Source organism: Miniopterus natalensis, chromosome 13 (genome assembly GCF_054644295.1).
Source record: "Miniopterus natalensis isolate mMinNat1 chromosome 13, mMinNat1.hap1, whole genome shotgun sequence".
Taxonomy (NCBI): domain Eukaryota; kingdom Metazoa; phylum Chordata; class Mammalia; order Chiroptera; family Miniopteridae; genus Miniopterus; species Miniopterus natalensis.
Window position 1 is genome coordinate 14,758,833 of NC_142093.1, and position 17,255 is coordinate 14,776,087.

The window sequence follows — 17,255 nt, forward strand, 5'->3', positions numbered from 1 at the left end:
TTTCCTTCTTTCCTTCCTTTCCTTTCTTTCTTCTTTCTTTCTTTCTTTCTTTCTTCTTCTTTCTTTCTTTCTTTCTTTCTTTCTTTCTTTCTTTCTTTCTTTCTTTCTTTCTTTCTTTCTTTCTTTCTTCCCTTCCTCCCTTCCTCCCTTCCTCCCTTCCTCCCTTCCTCCCTTCCTCCCTTCCTCCCTTCCTCCCTCCCTTCCTTCCCTTCCTTCCCTTCCTTCCCTTCCTTCCCTTCCTTCCCTTCCTTCCCTTCCTTCCTTTCCTTTCTTTCCTTCTTTCCTTCTTTCTTTCTTTCTCTTTCTTTCTTTCTTTCTTTCTTTCTTTCTTTCTTTCTTTCTTTCTTTCTTTCTTTCTTTCTTTCTTTCTTTCTTTCCTTCCTTCCTTCCTTCCTTCCTTCCTTCCTTCCTTCCTTCCTTCCTTCCTTCCTTCCTTCCTTCCTTCCTTCCTTTCCTTCCTTCCTTTCCTTCCTTCCTTCCCTTCCTTTCCTTCCCTTCCTTTCCTTCCCTTCCTTTCCTTCCTTTCCTTCCTTTCCTTCTTTCCTTCCTTTCCTTCCTTTCCTTCCTTTCCTTTCTTTCTTCCTTCTTTCTTTCTTTCTTTCTTTCTTTCTTTCTTTCTTTCTTTCTTTCTTTCTTCTCTTCCTTCCTTCCTTCCTTCCTTCCTTCCTTCCTTCCTTCCTTCCTTCCTTCCTTCCTTTCCTTCCTTTCCTTCCTTTCTTTCCTTTCTTTCCTTTCTTTCTTCCTTTCTTCCTTTCTTTCCTTCCTTCCTTCCTTCTTTCTTTCTTTCTTTCTTTCTTTCTTTCTTTCTTTCTTTCTCTTTCTTTCTTTCTTTCTTTCTTTCTTTCTTTCTTTCCTTTCTTTTCTTTTCTTTCTTTCTTTCTTTCTTTTCTTCTCTCCCTCCCTCTCTTTCTTAGAATTTAAGTTTTAAAAATTAATTTTGTAAAAACTTGAAACAATGTCAAATTTACAGAAAAGTTGCAAGAACAGTACAGCTATCATTTGTATCTTGAAGTATTGGAAACTAAGTTGCCAACATGGCACTTCACCATCCTCAAATACAAGGACATTCTCCTACATAACTGTAGTATGTGTATTAACACCAGAATATTAACCTTGCCATATTGGTACCATCTAGTCCTCATGAGACAGGGCTGTGAAAATTAGTCAGCTGGCAAAAAAAGAAAATTTCAGTATGGTATTTTGCAAAAATGCTTTTAGTTTAGAGAAGATCTAAGTATATATCAGAAAATATATATATATATATATATATATATATATATATATATATTTGCTCTAAACTGAATGACAGATTAAGAGATAGGTGAAGATGATCATGGTAATAGGACTGTTGTCCATGTGTTTGCTTAGGAACTCCAGAGTGTGTCTGTATTCACTTTGATGCTGAATATGTGAGCTCTTTTGATGGCTGATCACTTGACCACTGCATAGTGCTGGCCTTTGACTTTGCAGTTGGCTCTGGCGTCTCTCCTGAGTCAGCCGTCCTGGTCTTCTTGGTAGCTTCCGGATGTTCAGCTATTGATACCCGTGGGGGTGTTTCAGTACAGCCAGGGCGCTTCAGTGCATGTAGCTGCTGCTGTCCACTGTCCCCTAAGGGTGGTCTTGCATGAATGAATGTCCAGCCTTACAGCTCTGTTCCCAAAGAGGAAGAAAGCTCACTGCCTGTGATCAAATGGATCCACCTTTCACTTTCACCTTGTTCCTGAGAAAAGAGCCCTAAATGAAGTTCTCCATATAATTTTTCTCTGATTCATATTAAGACAGTGCCTTTGTCAAAGTGACATTAGGGTTGAGAAATAGATACACTAAAGGACAGTTTTCATAGAAAAAGTAAAAGGGCTGATTAATAAGGATAGTTCTTTGAAAGAACTATTATAGGAAATCTTAGTTCTAAAAACATTTTTTTGATAAATTTTTAATGCACATGTTTTCATAAATGTTGATTAATTTTAAGTTTTTTCAAAATTTTAACATTTATAGAAATTCAAGAAAAAATTTATACATCCATCACCTTATCAAAGTGTTTTTTTATTGTTTACGTGTCCATTTGTATAATGTTTAATCAAAATCTTGTTTATATTAAAAAGTTATTATACATATAGATTCTGATTGTGATGTTTGTTCTTAAGGCTCTTGCAGACCAATTTGAAGACAAGACTACATCTGTATTGGAACGTCTGAAGATTTTCTACTGTTGTCAAGTACCACCTCACTGGGTCATTCAGGTACTTCTGTTATTTCTTATCGGGTATACTTTGCATTTGAGAGATAAATGCATTAGAAAAGAATGGTTTTCAATTTATCTCTGTTTTCCAGTATTTTGGTGAAAAGAATAAAAATAGCTGGGGATTGTCAGTTACTTCAAATAGCTATTTTGATTAAAGTGATATTAGGCTTTTAAAACATTTAAAAAAGAATTTAAAACTAGATAAACAGAATCCTTGAAATTAAATAATAGGAGAACCACAGAAGCTTTCATTTTCAAAGTAACTTTTTATATTTAAAAGCCCTGTAAGGACTTTCTGCCAGGGAATGAATATTTAAACCAAGCTATTTGCAGAATGTAAAAAAAAGCATTTACTTCGTACTCCATTGTGAGGCCCTGAACTACTTTCCTCCTAACACCCCTTGTTGGGGAGGAGATTCTGCCCCCCTCCCCATTGATCCATAGTTCTCCTATGTTATAGGTGTGGTCCCCCTATTTTGTAAGATTTTTAGTACTGAAGGCGATTTAGGCACCTGGTCCAATTTCTTAATTTTACAGAGAAGAAAATTGAAGCCCAGTGCAATTAAGTACACCTTACCACTGTTGGTCACACAGCTGTTTGTAAACTAGACCTCTAGTTTCCCAACTTTTAGTCCAGGTTACCTCCTTTTCTTATCTCTTCATTACAGCCACTAATAACAACCAGCTTTGACTACGTGCTTAGTATGAGGCATGCATTTTGTTCTGCATCTCACACACATTATCTTATTTTATTGCAACAATTTTGTGAAACACCCTCATTTTACAGGTAAGGAGCTCTGGCAGAGATGTTAGGTGGAGTCAAATGGTGCCAGCCAGAAATTTCTAGATGATTTAGTAACTATTGTCATTTGAACCAGCTTTAGAGTTACAAATGCCACCTCCCCATTCAGTGGCTTAGAATCCCCATTGTAAGATTTCTTAGAGTCACTTATATTCTAAGCCCAGGGGGTTCCAGGGGGTTTATTACACATTGGAGTTCACATTGTCTATTGAAGGGGAGTCCCAGTAAAATGTAGACACCTAAAAAGCTTTGTTATATCGTCTCGAAGGAGTAGCTTCTTCATAAAGAAAGTTTAACAGCTGGAACTTTTGGGCATGTTGCTGACCATGATCTGTGAAATTTTCCAAGAGCTTTGTACTGTGTGGTTTGTGGTAGATAAACGTCTCAGACTCTCAGCTATTATGACAAAACATGTCTGTTGAGGGTGTAGCTTTTAATCTCCTGTACAGAAGCATTAGGAAAATTAAATACTGTTCAAGTAGAATTTAGGCTAAATGTTTATTTTATCTGCTTAGGAAGTTGTGGATTTTAGAATTTTTAGGCAGTTACATAAACATTCTCTTTCATTATGAAATTAAATCATTTTTTCTGTTATTATAGGAAGTGGCACTATCTTTATGTATTCTTTTTAAAGATCAAGAAGTAGCATAGCTTATTGTAAAAAGAGAATTAGTCTTTCTGCTGCTGCTAGCCAGCCACATCCTTAGATGCCATAACTTTCTTTATTAAATGAAAAATTTAAGCTGCTAAACTGCACGGGCACTGGGTTTACTCTGCCTCCCACATCCCACGCCTGTTTGTTGAAAATGTCCAGTCAGATATCCTAAAGTAGCCGAGTTCTATTATACTTCATGGGATGCAAAAGAATTGGACCATCCCCTTTATTTATTTTGTTAACATATTAACTTATAATTTTCAGGTTTATTTCAATTTGTCAGTCCCAGATTTTCCTTATCCGTTAGCTTCTTAATTCTTAATGTGCACTGACTTTGAGAGGGTAGTAAAGTGCACAAAGAGAGAAAATACAGTTCTAACACGAGACCGTAACTTACTCAAGAGCCTCACCTACTGTTTAAACCTTTCTAATTTTTTTTTCATTCCTGTTGGATGGCCCAGTAATAAACCACAATATTTTTATTTTGAATATGTTTAACCTTCACTGACCTTTCCACTATTTGTCCATTTTTGTTTGTCAAAAACTGGGAAATTGAGTAGCTAAGTTTTGTAGAATGTACTTAAAATAAATCTAAGTAGACCTGAGTGGGAAAGAGCCAGAAATGCCCTCATGAATAAAGTACACAAGAGCTAATACATAGATTTTATGTCACTTATATTGACTGCTTGGAATTTTTATTATTTATTGATCTATTTATTTGAGTTCAGTTTCCTTTTATTTTTTTTCCAGTTTCAGATATAATGAAATATAACATTGTATTAGGTTTTTTTTATTTTATTTAGGTTTTTTATTGATTTTGAGAGAGAGGGGAAGAGAAACATCAATATGTGACCTGCCTCCTGCACACCCCCTACTGGGATAGAGCCCACAACCTGGGCATGTGCCCTGACGGGGAATCCAACGAGCAACCCTTCAGTGCATGGGACAACGCCCAACCATCTGAGCCACACCGGCCAGGACCTGAGTTTACTTTTTAATTTCTTCTGAGTTCTTGGGGGGGGGGGGGGGGGGGGGATGATATATTGAGTATTTTGAACAGTTTCTATATTGTTTATCCTTTACTTTCTATAAAGTAAAGGTAAGTATTGAATCATTGCAAATTCCTAATTAGTTGAGGTTGAATTATATAAATTATGCATTTATTACAATAAGCAGACCCTTAAAATGGTATATTGGATAAACATGCAAGTGAAACAGGAATCTGTCTTCACATAAAAAAATGTTCATTATTTTAATTTGATTTTTCTAGCGCCAACTTGCAAGTTTACTCTTTGAGTTGGGATGTACCAGTTCAGCCCTTCAGATATTTGAGAAGCTAGAAATGTGGGAAGATGTTGTCATTTGTTATGAAAGAGCCGGGCAGCATGGGAAGGTATGTAATGGTGAAATCCTGTGTGCTGGCAAGAGTCCTCTGTCTTTGAGCATCTTCTCACTTGGTTTGTTTTTTAAGCCTACTTTTGCCAACAGTTCACTTATATTCCTTTTTCTACGTTTTTCCCCCCAGGAATCTTTTTAATGTTTTCTTTTTAATGATTTCTGTTTACGTGCCTGCATGGGTATGTATATATAAAAGACAAGCCGGCCGAAGTTGCTATGGTATTTGATGTCTTAAGAACAAGTAATTGAAGCTTAAAGACACTTCAGATTTTGATCTCTTTCCTTTACTGACTCTCCTCCTGTAGGACAACTTCACAGGGAAATATTAGGAATTATTTTCATCATTGCTGGTTTTTCTGATGATCAGAGGCCGTGGGCCTGAAGAAAGGTTGTCTAGGAAGGAGAGCAGCTGCTGGTTCTGTAGAAGAAAATCCGACCCACCCCCCATCCTGGGGCTGAGGAGTGGTTAAGTGTATAATGCACATTTAATCCCACTTTAAATTCAGTCAGGAGGGAAAATGTTGCACTGTTTGCACCCATTATTAATTTATTGTTCTTCCCCCTCATAAATGAGCAAGATTTTTAAAAGAATAAGGAGCTCTGTATTGGGCCTATCTATTAAAACCAGCACATTGAAATCATATGTTAATTTTGAATTAAAATTTGAAATCACTTAATTTCTATCATAAGTACAGTGTGAGAGTAAAATCCACAAATTGGGTCATTTATGTCTATAGTCAACCTTTTCCCCTCACGGTAAAAAAGAGAAATAGCAGTACAAGTACATGTGTGCCTGTTTCACAAATACCTTCTAAAGTGTGTCAATTTTAGGGTAGTAGTAAAAGTTACATTCCTTTCACTAACCACTAATGGCAGTGGAGGTCTTTGAATTGTATTGGCTTAAGGAAAAACTAGTTTGGGAATAAACTTTTACTGTAGAAGGTTATGTAATTATAATATTTTCATCCTGGGAAAGAGCTTCATGACTACCTATTCCAGTTCCCTAGTTTTCCACATAAGGAAGGGAGTCTCTAATGATTTGCCTCAGGTCACAAGGCCAGTTATTGACCATTAACTTGAGAGGTTGCATGGCACAGTGGTTAAAAGCACAGCTCTAGGCCCAGGCTGTCCTGATTCAAATGCTGGCCTTGACCCATTCGAGCCATGTGATATTGGACAAAGTACCACCCCCCTAATCCCCTTACCCCATGCCCCGGTTTTCTTATCTAGAGGCAGATAATCTATGACCTTACAGGTTTACATGACATAATGTATGTAAAATACATAGAGTGGGGGTTTCCTCATGGTGCTACATGAGTGTTTGCTGCTATTACTGCTGCAATTCTAAGACATATTTTTTCACCTTTTAACATCTCTGAATTTGGAATATATCTAGCACTTGATGGCACCTCCCAGTTGCTGTCAGTCAGGTGGCCACCTGACCAGGTTGTCATGGCCTGTGCTTATACAAGCTAAGTTGTAACCGTATTTCATGCCATCGTTTTGATTGAATTATGTGCACAGTGTCAGTGCTGCATAGGTTGGATGTAATTGCCATTTCAAATTTCTTCAGAAAGATTCCATTATAACTTGGCACTGAAACAAAAAGTTATTGAACACACAGAAAAGGACAGAAGCAAAGTAGAGAAATGGAAATTTGATATTAGGGAAGTAAACATTTGTTATTGGAAAAATCCTCACAATTCCATTTACTTTTCCTTAAAAAACAACTAACTGCTTTGTGGGAGCCAAGAAAGGAAGACACCCCAAAGCAAATGAATTTTGTTCTGCACTGAGATGTATAAAGAAAGGCTGCCATTTAAAATGCCAAGCAATATATCGAACAAAGGCTGGAAAAATTACCAAATTTACCCGAACAGATTGAAAAAATATCACAGCAGCAAAAGGTTGATGTGGTTCATTCAAGCAGTATGTCTTTATTGAAAGCATTTTCTCTTCATTAAAGAGTTAGTCCTGCAATTGATGGCATCTCAAATTTGATGAAATACAGTATTATGTTTCTTCCGGGACTTAAAAATCTTTTAGGGCCCATTGTCTGGCACTGAATTAGTACTCAGCTATTTGTTTAACAAAGGAATGAATCAGCGAATGAATATCTTGACACCACCCCCTTTGAGTCTGATGTAGTTTCCATTACATCATTCTTCAATGCACTAGACTTTTACATTGGTCAGTAAACATAAATAGTACTACATATAAAAATACAGTAATTTTTGAAATAGTTAAGCAAGCTGGTGAATCACAAAACCCAAAGCCCATTTTGAAATATTAAATTCATTTAATTATTTTTAGAAAATATAGAAAGTAGAGAACTTCTCTAACTGTAGAAGAAAAAAATATAATGAATCCATCTCTTTCAGATAATAGATTTGACTATGTCCCTAAAGTAGTTCTGGCATTATTTTTTTTTTAAATTTGCACATAACCTTGTAAGAAATGTCTTATAATAATGATAAATTTCCATGTTTCTAATTATTCTAGAAAATGCGTATATTTTAATTTTTAGTGATGTATAGTTATTTACTTTTTCTTGAGTCTTTTGTGAGTTACAGCCAAACATTTCTCAAAATCTTGATTTTAAAGGTTGATTTTAGCATTTTATTTGCCACAAAAGACTTCCCTTACCTGTTTTTCTTATGCTATATTAGCAAATCAGTTTAACCATAATTCCTAAAAAGTTTTGCTTCAAGTTGGAAGCAAATGTTTTATTTCTAAAACAGCTGAGATTCTTTTAGATTTGGTCAAGTGCCAGTGGTTGTCACTACATTTTGACTTAACTGGAAGTTTGTGAAATTTTAATCATCGAATTCAGTGCTTACTGGCATAATTTCTTTTTAAAAGGCAAATTCGGAAAACTACCTAATTCTAATCATTGTGTCTGGTGCTCATTTTTGCACTTGCTATTGTAAGGTCTCAGATTTTCTAATTTAGAAACTACTACAGAAATTCTCATTATTTAATGACCATTGGCAAAACAGTTAAGATTAATTTGGCTTGACCTTGGGGTCAGACCTGGTTCTCATCTGATAGCATGTAATTTTTAAAAGTTACTTGGCATACTGTAGCAGTTTCCCCAAGCCATATGGATAACTTCTTAATTTGTTGAGCAAATTTGGTCCCTAAATGAAGGACAAAGACTGAACTGGTTGGCATAAGGTGGTTGTAAGGGATGGGGGTGAAGGGAAGGGAGAGAGAATGGTTGGGACCTCTCTTGTTTTCTTGTTTCTAGCAAACAAGGTTTACCTGAGATTATGTAGCCTTTTCTTTCATTATGCTACATTTGCAGATCACTGTAGCCATGAGCTCTTAAAGTATTTTTCTTTAAATTGTAAGTAAATGTTTTTAACATCTTTTTTTTTTTTTTTTTTTTAAATATTCAGTAAACAAAGACTTTCTCAAGGGAATGAGGAACCAACTGTTGCACCTTTTCTCCTTTTTCTAAAAAAATACATTATTATTGATTTTTAGAGAGAGAGGAAAGGAGAGGGAGAGATAGAAACATAGATGAGAGAAACATCAACATCGATCGGCTACTGGGGATTGAGCCCAAAACTTGGGCATGTGCCCTGACTGGGGATTGAACCAGTGACCTCTTGGTGCATGGGTCACTGCTCAGCCACTGAGCCACACCCGCCAGACACAACTTGGATTCTTTTGGCAGTTGGTTTGGGTTTTTTGGTTTTTTTCTGCTAACATAGTTTCTGTATATGATTTAAAAGATTTTCCACAAGTTATTTTCCCACACTTCAGCCAGAGTGATTTTCCTAAAAGACTAGTGTGGTCATTTCATTCCCACATTCTCCAGGATTAAGTCCGAGCTCTTCAGCATGAATGGAAGTCTTTTATGTGACACAATGTACACTGCTTGATGGTCTGACTCCTGCTTACAGTGCTAACTGCATTGTCCCCCACTCTTTTCTCACTGCTTCACCCCTGTTTGTGCTTGCTCATCCTGGTTGTGTTGAAAATTTCAGCAGGACAAAACCATTTCTAATTTCTTAACTTTGCAGCATTGCTTCACCTGAGGACCTTTGTACATGTTGTTGTCTGTCTGGAACTTGCCCCCCAGCTGACTCCTTCCTTTTCTCCAGGGTTCTCCTTAGTGGCTACTTTCTACAGGGAATTTTCCCTGATTCCTCCCTCCCAGAGTTGGTGGTGCTCTCCTGTGTGCGCCTATGACACCTTGTCTACTCTGATTTCCCACTTGCTGGCTTCTCTCACCTACTAGCCTGTAAGCTGTTTAACAACCAGACTTGCGTCTAGCTTGTTTCCAGCTATCTCCCCAAAACCTAGGATAGGCCTAGCATGTAGTAAGTACTCAAAAGTATTTTCAAATGAATGACTGGTAGGTGTTTCACTGAATAGTTATTGCATTGAAGCACATCTCCAAGTAGACACCCCTTATGGACTTTACGTGTGGTGAAGATACCTCTCCAACCCCTTCCATGTGTTCTCTTTCCAAAAACAAATTATGAGACCACTCCCCTCCCAGTTAAACCTTTTAACTTTAGGAATAGAAATGGGACACGTTTAAGAATAGAATTTTTATCTTGCTCAGTAGATGCTAAAGATGCTGTGAGCATGCTGTTATTACAGAGTGCAGCTTTTGAGTGCCTCTCATGTACTCTGTTCTTTATATAATTATTTTGTCATTGTCATATAATATCTGTAACAACTTATAAAGTATGAGTTGGTAAACCATGCCTTGGTGCGTTGCAGAGTTTGGAACCTGAGCTCAGGCCTTTCTTTTCTCTGAATCCCACACTTTTTCCCCATACCTGCCTTCCATCATGATTCTTGTTAACCCTTAAAAAATTAGATATTCCATTTGTCAGTTAAAACCTGTTGGGCTCACTTGAATGCTAAAAATAGGCAATGTAGCTGAAAACACTCTATAACTTGGTAATATAAATAGGAGATGATCAGCTAATTGGGTAACTCTGCCTGTTTTTAATTATTCTGTTTTATCTTGGGCCTGGAATATTCATGTTGCCAAGTAGCCTTTGAAAAATCAAGCCCCAGAGCTTGGTGTCGTCACACACATCAATGTAAGAAGCAGTCCGGGAGCAGTTCATGCTGAGTGAGTGAGTAGGACTGGGCGCCACGCAGAGGAAGCCTAGCTGGGAATGACCGACGGGGCCGAGTGGAGTGTTTTGTACTTTTTACCTCTCAGTGCTGCTCCTAGAAAAGAATTTAGACTGCTTTCTGCTAGAAGGATTGTCTGGGCACCATCAGAGTGGAAGGTGCTTTGTGCTCTCCTGGCTCTGTCCTGTGGGCCTTACTCACTGTGCTAAGGATGGTAGGTCACCTTTCCAGGGGTCAGTCTCCATCTCTGGGCACCAGCCCCTACTCTGGCAAAAACCAGAATCCATCTTTGCTTCCTGCTTCAGGGAGGAATGCTGGAATTAGAAAATGTGCCTCAAGCTGTTTGAGTTAGCAGTGTGCGCGCGCGCGCGCGCACACACACACACACACACACACACACACACACACTTTTTAAAGCCTAAAGCTATTGTCAGGTGGCCATATTTGACCATTAGTGCTCCATTAAATTCTTAACCTTGCCTGGCCGGCGTGGCTTAGGGGTTAAGCGTCGACCTATGATCCAGGAGATCTTGGGGTTCAATTCCCGGTCAGGGCACATGCCCGGGTTGTGGGCTTGATCCCCAGCAGGAGGCGTGCAGGAGGCAGCCGATCAATGACTCTCTCATCATTGATGTTTCTCTCTCTCTCTTCCTCTCTCTGAAATCAATAAAAATATTATTTAAAAAAATTTTTAACCTGCCCATTTTTCTGTCCCCTTGGTATAAACTTCTAGCTGTTAAACCCACTTCTGTCATTTCTGTAGTCCTCAAAGACACTCTTTGTAGTTAGTACCATCTCTGGGTCTAGAGCTCATTTTCCCCCTTCATTCTTTGCCAGGAGGGCTTCTTACAGTTGTTGGTGTGCCAATTCTCCATTTCTATACACTGACCAGAGGCAAAGTCAGATGAGCACCACTCTTACCATACATTAATTTTCATTTCCTTCTGCTAATTCACAAAATCAAGGCACAAATCACAGCCAAGAAGGGCATATAATGAGTAAGTAGTAGAACTGGCATTTGAAGTGCCTTTCTGACTAAAGGCACCTACATCCATGCAGATCTTCTTACTGTTGGAAGACTAGAATGGATTATGCAACAGTTTTCTAGGGAGATGTTAGAACTGTTTTGCTTGTAAGAAAACCAACATATCCTAGCTTAGGCAAACACAAACCAACCCCACACACAAAGAAACGGGGTGGGGGAGAGGACTTATTGATTCATGCAACTGAAAATTCTTGTAGACCTGTCGTGATAGCTACATCCAGGGGCTGAGATGATGTCATCATGACTTCGTAGCTGTCTCCATGAGGCAGACAAGATGGGCCCAGAAAGCCCAAGTTTAGTAATCCCAATGGAAAAATAGTCAATTCAATGGCTCTAAAAGAAAGGTCCTACTGAAGACTGAAGGGGGTCATGTGCCCTCACCTCTGATAGAACCACATGGAAGGGGTTCTCTTCGGGCAAGAGGAGTTCTGTTATCAGATCAGGGAAGGGATGCTGAGTGGGAAAAAGAGCAACTGGTGTCCACTGTAGGGTGGGAGTTGAATGCTCCAGGTCTGAAGTTGTAAGAGGTATTTTGTTTCGCTTACAGAGTGTTTTGAAAAAAGTCAGAGTAAACATTTTCAGGCTATTTCATTAAAAAATCTAGATTTCTTGGCTTCTCTTAAAGAATCAATTGATGTGGAAACACTGGGTCAAATTCCCACATTATTGTACTAATTGGTTGGAGTTGAGCTGTGGCTCCTCTTTTGTATGTTCACTCACCAGCCTGCTTTATTCATTCTCAGCAATTGGCAAAGATCTCTGGGCATGTGAGTGTGTGACCCTTGCTGTGAGCAGTGCAGGTTTCTCAGGTAAAGTAAGTTGAGTGTAATTTATTCCAGCCATAATTGCAGGTTTTCCTTAAGTCTTGGCTGACTTAATTTTAAACTTAGATTCACTGTGTGGTCATAGCCCCAAACTTGTATTAAGAATAATAATTAGCTCCATACAATTATAAAATAATACATTGTTGAAACAGCCTAGATATATAAGATATATATGTGTGTGGGTAGGGCAGTGATCTTTGGGGTTTGCAGCTGACAAGGTTCTTGCAAGCACCTCAGATGCATTGCAGCCAGTTGCCCATGTAATTCTGACTTTGTATGTCTGGAAGTGTATTTTTGTCCTGTTTAACAGACACTTAGGTGATAACCTCATAGCCTGTAAGGGTGCACATCTGTATTTTCCCAGAGGGAAGCAGCAGCAGCCCATAGCCATAAACACCAAAGCTTTTGCATCCTGCGAAGGTTTCTGGCCACCCATATTTAATATTGCAAAAGTGCTATTACAATCCCTGTGCTTTATTTATGTTCACTAGGCACATCTTTTGTAATTTTTTATTAGATAATAAATTATGTAAATGGAGTAGGTAAGTGGAGGAGGTAGGAGAGCATTTGGAGAGCGTGAAGAAGACTGAGGAATGCAGTGCAGTGAATTGAAGGAAGGAAATATATATCCTGCAAGCATTGCCCAGGGGAAAGATAATTCTCTTGGCAGGACAAAGAGGTGGAGGATCTCAAGGAGGAATAATTGACTTGTAACAGGAAAGTGTGGGATAGGAATTTGAGGAAAGAAGAGGCCAGTTCAGACCAAGTCACTGCTCTGGCATTTCTGACCTTTAGAAGCTGCCTCCCTCTGGCCCTGCAGACCTGTCTTCCAGTGGATAAAATACCTGGAATTGATGTTGTTTGGTAACAAGAAGTTGCCTACCACCCACTCTCTATGTTCTTCATTCTTACAGGCATTTAGGTAGGTATGAGTTGGTGGAGGAAGTATCTGAAATCCTCAGTTACCTTAGCATTTCCAAATGTGAAGTTTCTCATGATTATTTAATCTTTCATTTGCATTTTTTGTCTTCTTTGACAAAGGTTGCGAACACTAGATGTGTTATATGTCTTTGGACTCTGGTGAATCTTCATGGTCTATAATACAGTCCAATTAGAAGTAGAATAAATATTTGTAGAATGGTATTTTTTGATCCTACAGGTGCTTTAAGGGTATGGTTTGATATTCTGAGTCTCGGATCCTGTTTTAAGTGCAGAATACCTATGGAGTATAATATTCTCTTACAATCCTTTTTATTGCTGTAGGAGGGTGGTAATTTCTCATCTTTTATTTCAGATTTTAGTACTTTAGAGTCTAAAGAACCAATTTTGGTTTGTTTATTTTTTCTTTTGTTTTTCTATTTTCTATTTTATTTTTTACACCTTAATTTTATTATTTTCTTCCTTTTTCTTCTTTGAGTTCAGTTTACTCTTCTTTTTCTAGTTTCTTATCGTGGAAGATTAGATGGTAGATTTGAAATCTTTTTCCTTTTTCAATATAGGCATTTATAGCTATAAATTTTCCTCTGAGAACTGCTTTCACTGCATCCCATAAGTTTTGGCATATTTTATATATAAATTATATATATATATATTTGTAATTTATCTCAAAAGTGTTTTTAATTTTCCTGTGATTTCTTTTTTGACCTATTGGTTATTCAGGAGTGTGTTAATTTCTGCATATTAGTGACTTTACCAAATTTCTTTTTGTTAGTGATTTCTAATTTCATCTTACTGTGATTGAAGAGCATACTTTCTATATTTCAGTCCTTTCAAATTTACTGAGACTTGTTTTACAGCCTAACAACAGTGTATCCTGGAGAATGTTCTGTGTACACCTGAAAAGAATGTGTATTCTGCTGTTGTTGGGTGGTGTGCTCTTTAGATGTCTGTTAGGTCTAGTTGGTTTTTAGCATTTTCAAGGCTTCTATTTCTATCCTCTGTATAGTGTTCTATCCAATTATCCCGTTTTTCAACTTAGTATCTTTGGTTTGGGGCTGACCAGTTGACCAAGGAATCTAAACTTTTATTTCTTTGTCTTAAAAATGGGCATATTAATATCTACCTCTCAGAATTATTGTAGGGATTAACTGAGATAATGTCTTTATCAATATAGAAGATAAGATGAATGACTAAAACATACCTGAGTAACCCAATCAGATGGCTTACCTTGCACATAGAACTGGTGAATCTGAAGTCATCCTATACTGTGACTCAGCAGTCCTGCAGGAGTAGTGTCTGCATTTGTCTTTTGTCTATACCAGCTTAACAGTTACAAGGGAATAGAATTCTTTTAGGCAACCATAGCAATTCCCTGGTTCTCTGACTGTGAAGATTTAAAACACTGAGCGTCACCCGGCCGGGCGTGGCTCAGCAGTCGGTTGAGTGTCCACCTAGGATCCAGGTGATCAGGGTTCGATTCCTGGTCAGGGCACATGCCCAGGTTGCAGGCTGCAGCCAATCAATGACTCTCACATCATTGATGTTTCTATCTCTCTCTCCCTCTCCCTTCCTCTCTCTGAAGTCAATAAAGATATATTTATAAATAAACAAACAAATAAAAATAAAACACTGAGCGTCATTTCCTTTGTTTGAGCTGTGCAATGAATTTAGAAGCAGCCACCCTACCTCACAGTCCTGTGTTCCCTCACAGTGTCTTATCACTCAAAGCACAAAGCCTTGCCTTAGCTGGGTGCTTTATTCTATGTAACCACAGGTGGTAACTTAAGTAATCCTGTTATCACTGGATTATCATGGTCTAACAGTGTTCTACTCTCAGATCACTGAATCCTCATTGTCTTCAAATCCAACCAGATTAGATAACTAATCACAAATGTTCATTTTCTGCTGGGTATGTGGCCTATGAGCACTTCAGTAACCAGTTACTATGATGGGCATTGTTTAATTGCAGACCACAGAATCCACAGAACACTAGAATCCACTAAAGCAGGAAAGAAAGTGAATTAGCCTTCAGAATTTCTGGGAGGGTGTGTGTGTCAAGTTTCAGTGCCACGCTGCCAAGAGAATGCCTTCAAGTACACGGAGTATTTCAGCAAAAGTCCTGCTGAGGCTACAGTCTGTCACACATAATTTGGTTGAATATATCTACATATATGTGAGAGATATATCTATATATATATATATATTCAGAGAGAGAGAGGTGGCCTTACAGTTATTGTTAGATACATTAATAACTTGTATTTTCTGCAAATAAAGGAATTATAGGGGTAACATTTTAAAACTTCATTATTTATTTTGGTTGTTTTCTTGTTCGGCCTGTGTCCTAGATGCATGAAATAACCTGATCATCTCCAACTTTTAAAATAAAATTTTGCATCATGTGGGGTAAAGGATGTATATGTCCTAAAAAAAAATAGCAGTTTAGTTATTTCTGTTGTTATTTCTAGGCAGAAGAAATCCTTAGGCAAGAGCTGCAGAAAAAAGAAACGCCAAGTTTGTACTGCTTGCTTGGAGATGTCCTTCGTGACCACCGTTACTATGACAAGGCCTGGGAGCTGTCCCAGCATCGCAGTGCTCGTGCTCAGCGCTCCAAAGGCCTCCTTCACCTGCGAAACAAGGAGTTTAAGGAATGCGTGCAGTGCTTTGAGCACTCGGTGAAGATCAATCCCATGCAGGTTAGACAATTCACGAAACCCCAGCTGCTCTCAACACTGACAGTTTTCTTTGATTTCGATTCTTATGGAATGAGTACCCATTTTCTGTCCTAATGGCTGGTGAGATAGTCTTTTGAGAGCTAAGAACTTAGTCTCTGATACACTTCTTATTTGTCAGCAAAAGTGGACTTTATGTTGTTTCTGTCTTACTGAGTTTCTGTTGTGTTTCTCTTAGTGACTTTCTGTTTCATTTTGTTACTTGTTAGTTTTCCTTAAGGCAAATGCAACTATTAAAATTAGGTTCCATTTTGGAAAGATAGGTTAGGAAGGAAATGTATCAGAAGTAAAATTACAGACAGTATAGGACTGTAAGGAATTGCTGAAATCAATAATGAAAGAAAAGCTTTTATACAAATGGGGTAACAGAATGGGTTGTTGATTATTGTAAGAGAAAATGTTTACCAAGCATGGACTGTGAGCGAGGCACTTCATTGGACATCTTACCAGTATTTGAACCCAGATGGTCTGACTCTGGAGCCTGCACTTCTTTCTTTTAAGTTGTGGTAAAAAGCATGTCACAGAATTTTCCGTCTTAACCATTTCTAAGTGTACAGTTCAGTAGTATTAAGTATGTTCACATTGTTATGTGAGCATCACCACCATTCATCTCCGCAATTTTTTTCATCTTGTAAAACAATCTCCTCTTCCCCCTTCCCTCTAGTTACTGGCACCCATTCTTCTTTCTGCCTCTGAATTTGACTAAGTACTTCATATGAGTAGAATCATACAGTTTATTTCCCTTTGTGACTGTCATAATGTCCTCAAGATTCATCTGTGTTGTAGCTTGTGTCAGAGTTGCCTTCCTTTTTAAGGCTGAATTCCATTGTATGTATGTACCACATTTTGTTCAGTCATTCATCTGTCAACGGACACTTAGGTTGCTTCAACCTCTTGGCTGTTGTGAGTAATGTTCCTATGAACATGAGTATGCAGAAGTGGTCATTTTTTAACTAGTAGGCTCAGAGCATGTCTTTTACGTTGAAAAAAAATCAGAAGTACATTTTTTTATGACATGTTAAGCTAATTGCTTACTTTCCTCACTCTGAGTATTGAATATCTTCCAAGTCAGCTGGCTGGGAAAAGCCTGGAGAAGAGAGTAGGACAGGTGTAAGCACAGAATATCAGCAGAAATTGACAGTTGCATTTGGCAGCAAGGATGCTTAAAGCATGCTAGGGGCTGGTTTTTGTTGACAAATTGCTCTAAGTCAGTGCCTCTCAACTGGGGATACTTGTGCCCCCCAGGGGGCATTTGGCAATGGATGGGGGGCTCTAGTGGCATGGTAAAGAATTATCCAGCCTGAAATGTCAATCATGCCAAGGTTGAAAAATCCTGCACTAAGTTGATTATATCTAGACTTTTTTTTGGTAGAAAATAGAACTCAATATTGTGCTATTAAATTTTACGTTTATGGGAAACTATCATATCCTTGCTTATCTTAGTAGCTACCTCTGCCTGTTACCTAACCACAGCTGCCATAAAGAGTGGGGGGAAAGAATTCCCCCCCTTAA

General features: G+C 38.1%; 1 protein-coding gene across 1 annotated transcript in view; it reads left to right on the plus strand.

Moving 5' to 3' along the window:
• TTC27 (tetratricopeptide repeat domain 27) overlaps window positions 1–17,255 on the plus strand; it is a 105,932-nt gene that overhangs the window by 58,562 nt on the left and 30,115 nt on the right. Inside the window, exons 11-13 of the mRNA XM_016218982.2 lie at window positions 2,148–2,243; window positions 4,973–5,095; window positions 15,480–15,707. Of these exons, the coding sequence (XP_016074468.2) occupies window positions 2,148–2,243; window positions 4,973–5,095; window positions 15,480–15,707 (447 nt within the window). The remainder of the gene's footprint in view (window positions 1–2,147; window positions 2,244–4,972; window positions 5,096–15,479; window positions 15,708–17,255) is intronic.